This window comes from Bos indicus, chromosome 2, assembly GCF_029378745.1.
Source record: "Bos indicus isolate NIAB-ARS_2022 breed Sahiwal x Tharparkar chromosome 2, NIAB-ARS_B.indTharparkar_mat_pri_1.0, whole genome shotgun sequence".
Lineage (NCBI taxonomy): Eukaryota > Metazoa > Chordata > Mammalia > Artiodactyla > Bovidae > Bos > Bos indicus.
The window spans coordinates 39,035,060-39,045,716 of NC_091761.1; the positions used below are offsets into that span (position 1 = coordinate 39,035,060).

The following is a 10,657-nucleotide window of genomic DNA, read 5'->3' on the forward strand; positions in this document are numbered from 1 at the left end:
AACTGAAGCCTGGACTTCTGTGCAGTGTCTGATTTTTTTCCCCCAAGCTCCATAGCAGTCTGCCAGACCACAGAAGGGATATTAAAATAAAGCTACTTTACTCCTGGCATTTTGTATTGAAAGTTGCCATGGGTAGTATATGGCCATATAGTATATGCTACATAGGGTATGTATAGTAATATGCCATTCATAGTGGCATATATAGTATATGCTGTATACTGGCATATTTGAATATGCCATATAAAGTGTATATATGTAGTAATTTAGTGATATGTGTGTGTATTCAGTTGCTCAGTTGTGTCCGACTCTTTGGGGCCCCATGGACTGTAGCCCACCAGGCTCTTCTGTCCATGAGATTTCCCAGGCAGGAATCCTGGAGTGGGTAGCCATTTCCTACTCCAGGGAACTTCCTGACCTAGGGATCAAACCTGCCTTTTCTGTGTCTCCTGCGTTGGCAGGCAGATTCTTTATCACTGTGCCACATGCGAAGCCCCAGTATAGTGATAGTGTATCATAAATATATGTGATATATTTGACATGTGATATACAGGATTTCAGATCAGAGCTGGTCCAACATAATTTGGGGGATTTTTTGTTGTAGTAATTAGCAAGAGATGGGCGATTAATAGCACAACATAATTTTGAGCATGTATTTTAATCATTTCTCTATAATTACTAGCTCTATGAACACAATACAGCCTCCCAGGGCCTCAGTTTCTTTATTTTTATTTTGGGATGTTAGGTTTATTTGTGTTCTCCTCAAGGTTGTGAGTTTCACCAGGGAGAGGAACATGAATGGCAGAGTGCTTATTCTAAACAGGTGATTAATGCATGGCTGATAGACGTCTGTCAATGGCTAAGAGCTGAAAATGATTAACATCACAATGACGAGGTCCTTCTTACCAGTATGAATACAGGCACATCTCTAACTGCCTTCTTCCTGCTGCTGCTGCTGCTAAGTCGCTTCAGTCATGTCTGACTCTGTGCGACCCCATGGATTGCAGCCTACCAGGCTTCTCCATCCATGGGATTCTCCAGGCAAGAACACTGGAGTGGGTTGCCATTTCCTTCTCCAGCCTTCTTCCTAGTAAGACTGATATCCAGATCACAAAGAAGAGTTGTTTACTTTTACATAGGCCAAACAAGGGCATTATTTACATACTACATATTGTAAGTCTGAATCTTGACACTCCCTAATTTCAACTTCTTGGCAAACCTTGTTTGGCTCAGGAATCGAATATCAAGGCATGTATGAAGCTGTATTAACAATTAATGGGAACTAAACATGTGGCTACAACATATGGCTATACCTTCATTTATGAGTGAGCCGAAAAGAGCCAGGAACCAACTATGTTTGAATCAGATCAGGTTCTGTGATCTACCTTTTAGTTATAGGAATTTAATTCTTTAAAACCTGGTTCATGAAGACTCATTGGGCAGCGGTAGAGCTCAGTTACCTTGGGAAAGAGACATAGTTCCTGAGTGTTCTCATTTGCTCATTTGAACCCATAATATGTGCCACCTCCTTTGTAGGGCTCTTATGAAGTTCATGTGATTTGTATGCAGTTGCTTCATAAATAGTGAAGCTCTAGAAATATAAAATATATTCTTGTGTGTCTTGCAGGTGTTTGCTACTTATTAGCTGATTGACTTTTTCCAACATTATTATTCCTGCATCACTGAGCTCCTGAGCTATCTACCATCCTCATCTCTAAAGGCTATTAAATTCTAGGGAGTAGAGTCACTTCTTCACTTGCTATTATGATAATCATTACTCACAATTAGGCAGAATTCTGCTGCTTAAAATATGATTCCAGAGAGGCCTAGAAGCCTCCTTCCCCATGCTCCTTTTCCAAATAGACTCCTGACAAACTTGCTGGTAATAAAAAGTTCCAAAATTGAGAATTCACTTCATTGTCACTGTTTTAATGAAATTACATTTTAAGCTCTACTGTTCATATACATCTTATTAGGAATTGAGCTCATCTCATCATTTTAGTAGGTTTTCAATACCTATTAAAGAAAAGGGAAGAGAACCATGAGCTAACGGGGATGAGGGCCAAAGTCTCAGAGAAGTAAAGGAATAAAGAGAGTTCATTGGGTCTGCTGATGGCAGAACTTTTCTTTGGGAGGATGGTAGACTATCTGAACTCTGCCTAGTGATTACAATTTCTCTAATTCTCTAGGCAACCAAAAATCACACAGAAGTATCTAGAAATAAATCTCTTCTGTATAAGACCCAAAATACCTGGGGCTGAGGAAAGAGAAGAGAAATGGATCTTACCCAGCAGGTCTTGTGTCTTCAATGGCTCTGTCCACTGGGATCAAATCACTGAGGTAGACATTGAAATTTCCTTCTTTCCATCTTCTTTCCACCTCCTTCTCCTTTCCGTGCGGAACAACTACTGGACGTCCAAACTGACCTGGAGCTTTGGGGTCCCTTGGAGAAAGTGTCGCATCAATTCTTAACACACGGTGCATTCTGCCATCTTCAGGTGAAAGGGCTTTTGTCTGACTTTGGTTGAGTTGTGCAGGCCGGGTCTTGGCAGTTAAGTTGATCTTTCCTAACTCCTGTCCCTCAGTTAAGGCTTGATTGGCTTGAGACACTGCTGCTCTCTGTAGAGCAAGTGAAGAGAAAGATGCCTCATTGTTCTTCATGCCAATGCGTTTCTCTTGGCTTTTGCCCAATACTATAGTAGATGTAGTTTTGGTGTTGGAATTGGGGACCTCTCTGGTGTCTGTCTTTAGCTCCTCCTCCTTGGTTATAATTACTACATGGCTTTCAGACAAATTGAGTTTCTTCCCACCAGCCACCTTGGCTCTGTCATCCTTCAGCAAGCCTCCCCACTGTATCTCATTAATAGATGGCTTCTTTAAGCGATCTGAATTGGCAATGAACTTGGAAAAGGTAAGGTTCTTATTGGCTTTGTGTCTATTTGCATTCAGTTCTTTGCTCGGAGTCTCAGTTTTATTTAAGGCTATGGCTTCCCTGGGTCTTGGCACTGGTGGGCTGGCAGGATAGTTTCTTTCATTTACTCCTGCCTGGTACCTCTGCTTTAATCTGTCATTACTAAGACTGGTAGTCACAGTGGGGTACCTCTCAGCTGCTTGCTTTGATATGTCACTGTTGAGACCATGGCTCTTCGGGCCCTGCTTGTTTATACCGACAGGTCCTGTGTGCACAGATATTTTGGCCAGTGGAGTTCCCCTTGCTGCAATGAATGGAGTTTTCTCAAGCCCCTGAGCTGTCATTTGCTTTGGTGTCATGGGGTGAGAGGAAACTGCAGGTCGGATGTCTCGCCCCTCTGTCTTCCACTTGGTAAAAGTCACTGGGTGAGTCTGCCTATATGCAGGATGCCACAAAGGCGCAACCTTGCCTCTTCCCGGGGCGTTCTGTACTTTTCTTTCCTTCTGGGTTTGGTCCAAATCATCCTCGACCTTGAGCTTACTCTCCTCAGTCTTCCTAAAGTTCTCTTTGCCCCACACGCCCTTCCCATGTCCCTTCCATGGGGGCTTCATCTCTGTCCTGTTGCTGTCAAGGCTCTTCACCTGGTCTGACTGAACTCTGAACCCTACCCGCTCCCTCCGAACAATGTCTTCCTTCAGGATCTGAGTGTTGATCTCACTGAATGAGAGGCGGAGAGCTGCCATGTCAAAGAGCAGCCAGATGACAGAAGCTGCAAATATAAATGCCAGGACTCGCCCACTTCCTCGGAAAAACTTTCGGATCTTGTTCATGGTACAAAGGCTTCCCTTGCAGCCTGCCCTCCCTCTGAGCCTGCTTACCTTGAGTGGAGAGGGAGCTGAAGTAGTAGCAGTAGCAGTAGCTGCAGCAGCCAAGTTGCCAGAAAGCGCCCCCCTCCCGTGAACACAGCAGGAAGCAGCCGTCCAAGGGGAGAGCTCAGCTCCTACGGCTTGTCAGTCTCTGCCTGCGTGGCATTTCACAGCAGAGCATCCGTGCCTGCTCAGCTGGCCCCTGGTGAAGCCCTGCTCGATACTGCCCTTTGGTCACTCTGGGAGCAGTCGATTCCAGCCACCAGACAGTTCAACAGATCACTCATCTCATCTCCATGAGCCCATGTCCACCTTCCTACAAGCCCCAGGAAAGGTGGGGGCCCGGCTGGGGCTGCGGCTTCTCTCCTCCCAGTTCTCGGTCTGCACACTGTAACTCAACACCACTTCTCATAAGGAAAACATTTCAAGCCATTACCCAGAAAACTTCATTCAGCTCTCACCTTCCGTGTTATGTGAGAGTGTGTTTGTTTTCAGAGCAATTAAAGAAAGCTATCTAACTTGGAGGGCATGTGTTCCTGGTTTGTAACCCCACCTACCACAGTCCTGTTTATTAACCCTGTTGTACCCAGGTCTCCAAGTAATTTGCCCCAGCAATTATTGGCCTCCATGTTTCAGCTTTGAGAAGTAACAGCTTAGAGAAGGGTCCGGGCAATCCTCCATACCAGAGATGGGTGTTTATTCAGAATGCCTCTTTGAGGCAGGGTAATCAAAATGTTTCTTTGGAAGTCAGCTTTTTGTTTTAAACGAATTCATCTATTTTATTGCTAGATTCAGTAGACGTAAACTTAATTTGTCACGTTGCTGTAGAAGTTTCTAAACTCTTACTCTGTTTGGGTACTTATCTTGTCGCAGATGCAACAGTTTGCAGACTGAATCAGAAATTTGGATCAGCCCCTTGAGTGGTGCTGGTGGACTGGTAGGTAGAACCCTGGTTCTCACAGCTTTGTAACGGAATCTCACGGAAGAAATCTTCCCAAATTCTGATTGATTGATGTGGGGGGAGTAAAGATGACCACTGGTCTCCACTGTGTTTTTAGAAGCTTCCTGCATCTTTCTAATGTGCCATTCAGTCATGTCTGACTCTTTGCGACTCCAGGGACTGTAGCCTGATAGGTTCCTCTGTTTATGGGGATTCTCCAGGCAAAAATACTGGAGTTGGTTGCCCTAGAATAAAATGCCTCACTGTGATTTTTTGGGTTTTTGAACACTGCCCACAATTTTTGTGAAATTTTCTCCCAGAGTAAAACCTAATAAAAACTATACATTCCCAGAACCATTCAACCTGAATCTGCCTTTTTATAAGTTTAATTTATATTTTATATTAGAATATAAGTGATTTATATTGGAGTATAGGCGATTTACAATGCTGTGTTAGTTTCAGGTATACAGCAAAGTGATTCTGTTCTACATATACATATATCTGTTCTTTTTCAAGAGTCTGCATTTTAACCTCACCTAAAGTTTGAGAGGCACTGCCTAGGAGCACTGTTCTCTAAGGGCCTCTGGATGATCTAACAGATAGTGATGCCACGTATTACTGCAGTGTTAGGAGCAGTATAGTGTCCCTGCTTTGAGATAAACTTAGGCTCCCATAGACTTGGGATTATAGGAAGGAAAGATTCTGAATTTCTTTATACTTACACATTGTCTTTCATAGACAAAATAAGTTTGTATTTTACCCCATGGGAAGGAACCCAGATAAATGCAGGCATGGTAATGTATTTCTTGAATCTCCGATTTTTCTTTTCACTCAATGCCTACCCTCCAGTTTGGAATGCACCCATGGCAGCGTTGGTGGCTGAGTCATTTCCTCCATGCATCCATGCCTCCATTTACCCATCCTTCCAACATTTTGTTGAGTCTGTTCCATCACTCAGGCCTTGTTTTGGGTGTTGAGAGATATTGAGTAAGAATGACCTAGTTCTTATTTTTGAGCTCTCACAGTCTAGTGGGGGACATAGATAGGTAATAAGTACCATAAAACACAGAGTAAATAGTATGAGAGAACTATATCCTGGATTCTTTGGGGATGATTTTTGGTGAAATTATCCTTAGACTTGAAGGATAAACAAGAACATAATTATCTTTGTTCATACTGTGTTCCAGAAAAAGAAATACTAGCTGGATGGTGAAAAACAGATAAATTAGCAAAAACATAGAAGTGAAGAGAGATTACTTATGATCATAGTACTTATGGGAAGCATGCATTTCTAAGAACCAGCATGATTGGGCTTCCCTGGTGGTTTAGTGGTAAAGAATCTGCCTGTAACGCAGGAGACGTGGGTTCGATCCTTAGGTAGGGAAGATCCCCTGAAGAAGGGAATGGCAACCCACTTTAGTATTCCTGCCAGGGTAGTCCCATGGACAGAGGAGCCTGGTGGGCTACAGTCCACGTGGTCACAAAGAGTTGGGCATGTCTTAGCAACTAAACAACAACAACAACATGATCGGAAAGTCAGGATTATGTGTATGCGTGTACCCCATATGCCCCAAACTCTTTGCTAAACTCTTTCCATTGAGTATCTTATTCAATCTTCACAACAATCCAATGGGAATGATATGATTCTAGTCATCACTTTGTAGCAAAAAGAAATAACTTAGGTGAAAAAACGATGCAGTAGTTGGATTTGGAATGAGTGAGTATATGATGCTATAGTCCATGTGCTTAAATACTATACAGCACTGCTTCTCTAGCTGCACGACCTTGCAAGGTAGCTCATTTTATGTGTTTACTTAGCTATACAAAAGGAAATTATTTCTGTTTTGTAGATGAATGCAAAGACTAGAGAAAATTAAGTTCTTGTCATTTGAATGTACTCTCTAAATGATAGTCACTGCCATTAATAATATTGCTGATACTTTGTTGTGATAGGAATGTGGGGTGCATGTGGGAGAAAGCATACCTGTTCTTCACAAACACTGAATAGAAGACTGATGACTAAACATGACTTTGGCAATAGGACAAGAAGTACATCTGAGCATTTTGTTTTTTTTTTTTTCTTGCTGTTCTTATTTTCCTTTTATTATGGATTGAATCAATAAACAATTGTTCATTAAGAACTCCCTACATGCTCAAAGCATGAAGCAGATGATATTGTTTCTGCCCCCAATGACCTTAAAACTACCATGAATAGAACTTTTGCAGCATAACACAACTATTTAGGATCCACCTTCCCAAATAAAGTAGGAAAATTTTTTTCAGTGTCATGGATAAGTGGCTTGCATTACATATTTTGAGACTATGAATATAGAATGCTTTGAAAATACTTTCCAATATTTAAGTCTTATCTTATCATATCCCCACCCCAAATGGCAGCTGTAATTGCTCAAACTCCTATTTGAAAAGTCAACACTTGTTACATCCTTACTATGTCTGACAGCTTTAAAACACTGCTTGAAAAATATCCTATGTCTTCTGTATTTACTTGATCTAAGAACAATGATTTATTCCTCTTTCTTTCTCTAATCTGTCCATATTAATTGAAACATAAATTACTTGCAATAGGAGAGAAAATGTGAAGAAAATTAAAGGAAAATCTTGGCTTATCTACCCTAAGTAAAGCTACTAATTAACTGTGCCTTAGTCTTCCTCTCCCCCTGACATAGAATTCAGGATAAGACATAAAGAGTATACGAGAGGAAAGAAACACTGCTGAAATTCCTAGAAAAGAAGGAGTGGAATGATGGACCTGTCTCAAGCACTGATTTGACCATTAATACATATGACCACCGATATGTCACACTTGAAAGAGCTTCTCTCAAGGTTTCTTCCCAGTATTTTCCACATCTTTTGTCCAGCGAGTCTGTGAGAATCGTAAGGATGACAGAAGTTGATTATAAGCCCCTCTATAGACTCAATACCAAGTATCTTCAGAAACTCAGTAAAAAATCTCTACTGGTAGTCCCCACCACCTATAAATTTCTCCTCTTTTTCTTCCCCTTTTAGCTGGACTCCCATAATGTTCACAGCAATGACAAAGTAGGAATAAAAAAGAATGGAAAACCAAGAAATTAACAACTTTTACCTTTAAGAGTTGTCAAAATACACTTTATCCAACAGATGAACTTTCATATAAATAAAAGATTCTCTTGTTTGGCTTAGTTGTATTAATTTCCATATTACCAGAAGAGGACTAATTATATAAGTGGGTTAGGTACTCCTGGTTGTCATCCCCAGTGGTAGACTTACCTGGTCAAATTTCACAAGGGTGTGTGCATACTTAGTTCAAGTGGGTATCATTCTAAAACCCTAGGGCTATGAAGTGGTCCTTAGGAGGCTTTTGAAGGTGGTTCCCTAATTCTAATTTTGAGTCCACCTATGTAGTAAAAACAGAGAAGGCAATGGCACCCCACTCCAGTATTCTTGCCTGGAAAATCCCATGGACGGAGGAGCCTGGAAGGCTGCAGTCCATGGGATTGCTGAGGGTCTGACATGACTGAATGACTTCACTTTCACTCTTCACTTTCATGCATTAGAGAAGGAAATGGCAACTCACTCCAGTGTTCTTGCCTGCAGAGTCCCAGGGATGGGGGAGCCTGGTGGGCTGCTGTCTATGGGATCGCACACAGTCGGACACGACTAACGTGACTTAGCAGCAGCATGTAGTAAAAAATTAAAAAAATATATTTTAGTTTCTTCTTCTGTAAAATGAGTATATCAGTAGAAGAATCTGTCCTTAAACTTTATCTGTTTGCTATAGGAATTATTATGTTGATAGCTATCATTTATTGAGAATTTACTGAGTGCCTGACACTGGATTCTCCTAGGCCAAATCATAAACTGTTTAGCAGGACAGTTCTACACATAGTAGAATCTATGTACCTTTCTTCTGCTTCCATAGTGAGTATCTCTGAATCATTCTTATTGATAATCAGTAGGAGTTCAATAAACATTTTTTAAAATTTCTCTTCTCAAATTTCCCCCATCAGAATGTGGAATATTAGAAGTGCTGGTTTCAGTTCCCTGGATTTGTATCTAAAATAACTCTCTCAGAATATTTGAATGTTTTTTGACTATGTAAAGTATATTCTGAATAACCAATAGCTATTGACTTTTATAATATTTACTCAATTGCTTACCTTTAATTATAAAAGATATACAAGGACAATACCTTTAAATGTATATTCTTTACAGAATAATGAGAATCTACAGATGCATCACTAAATTTGAATTTAGATTTAACTTTGGAGATTCCAGTTAAAGACATGGGATGAAGAAATTATTCACTTGTGAAATTTGAATGGGAAACCTAAGTAAATATTAAATATCATTTTGCTTTTGTATTTTAATATGACCGTTTTTTTCTTTCAGAATTCTTTTTTTTTTGGTAAAAAGAGAAATTGTATTCAAGAAAATAAGATGGTCTTGTGAACAAATTTTATGAAAAAAAGAAAGTTGAAAACAATAATTCAAAAGCTGAAGTTTTTATAAAATCCATGGGTGGCATAAATATAAAAATGATAATTTTATTACAATTAAACTGATTCTTCCAGTAAAGATGGATGACTACAATTGCAGCCATAGAAGCACTGGTGCATGTATACTTTTTTATAAGATTTGGAAGCTGGTTAACAAACAGCCTCATTGTCTAAAGCCCAGAGAATGAAGACTGCTATGATCCTCCCTGCAACATATGCCCTTGAAAAATTTTCCCATGTTAGTGGTGGTAAATCATAATCCATTTAGCCCGAGTTTGAAGAAAGCAAGCCCTCTACTATTGAAAGATAATACACTGTGCTTTAGACCTCAAGTTTCATTAATATTTGAAGAGTGGAGTCTAGCCAACATTTGTGCTTCATAGGTCCCTCACCAACTTAAATTTTTTAATATTTTATTTTGATTAAGAAAAACTTAATAAATTAAAAATAAGACATCTATTGAGTATCCACCTTGGATAAAGAACTGTACTAGTTATCAGAAGGGGAAAAAAATTGCCCTAAGAAACAGGTTGTGAATGAACTCAAGACTTTTAACTCAGATACTAAGTTAACAGAGCCATTGGTATTGGTTAACTATAAATTTGGAGGAAAAAGGAAAATAGCTCAGGATGACTTTGATAAAGGCTGTACTAATACAGACAGAAAAAGTGTGAAGAATAATGATAGTTTGGGAAAAAAAGAAGTTCAGATAGTAACATGCTGGGATTGAAATACATGTGGAATATGTAACCACGTATATAGTGAGCATATTTTTATTGAGTACCAACTGTGCACTGCTAAGCTGCTACTAAGTCCCTTCAGTCGTGTCCGACTCTGTGCAACCCCATAGATGGCAGCCCACCAGGCTCCTCTGTCCCTGGGATTCTCCAGGCAAGAACACTGGAGTGGGTTACCATTTCCTTCTCCAACTGTGCACTAGGCTCTAGGAAAACTAAGAAGCTAAAACTCACAGTTTAATGTAGTTATTTTCAAATTTTTTCACATCAAAAAATCTCATGGGCAGGGATACAGATTCTCATCTTCTACTCTCAACAATTGTGAGGTTGGATATAAGGCACAGGAATCTAAATTCTTAACTAGAGTATCAAATGAGTTTGATATGAATGGATCAAAACCTACACTTGATTTAGTGGCAAAGGAAAACATTTATATTAAAATGGGAAAGGTAAAACAAGAAACGATTAATAATTTATCAGGGTGGTTGGGAAGGCTTCCTGGTGGTAATGATTGAGTGTGAATTCACCTTACAGATAGGGAAGGGGAAACTTAGGAAGAATATTTCAGCAGAGGAAAGACCAGCCTCAAAGCACTGAGGGAGAAAGACTTGAGAATGACATGGATGAATAACTGCTTGAAATAACTGGATTCTATAGTGGATTGCCAAGCAATGAGGCACAGATTGTTGGCTGCACCTGGGTTGAGA

General features: G+C 40.1%; 1 protein-coding gene across 2 annotated transcripts in view; it reads right to left on the bottom strand.

Annotated features, from left to right (window-relative positions):
• GALNT5 (polypeptide N-acetylgalactosaminyltransferase 5) overlaps positions 1-4,286 on the bottom strand; it is a 44,243-nt gene extending 39,957 nt beyond the window's left edge. The window contains exon 1 of one of the 2 annotated variants that reach the window (XM_070767681.1): positions 2,285-4,286. In XM_070767681.1, the coding sequence (XP_070623782.1) occupies positions 2,285-3,738 (1,454 nt within the window). In that variant the 5' untranslated portion in view covers positions 3,739-4,286. The remainder of the gene's footprint in view (positions 1-2,284) is intronic. The other variant, XM_019972518.2, reaches the window with a different exon arrangement.
• Positions 4,287-10,657: the final 6,371 nt, after the last annotated feature.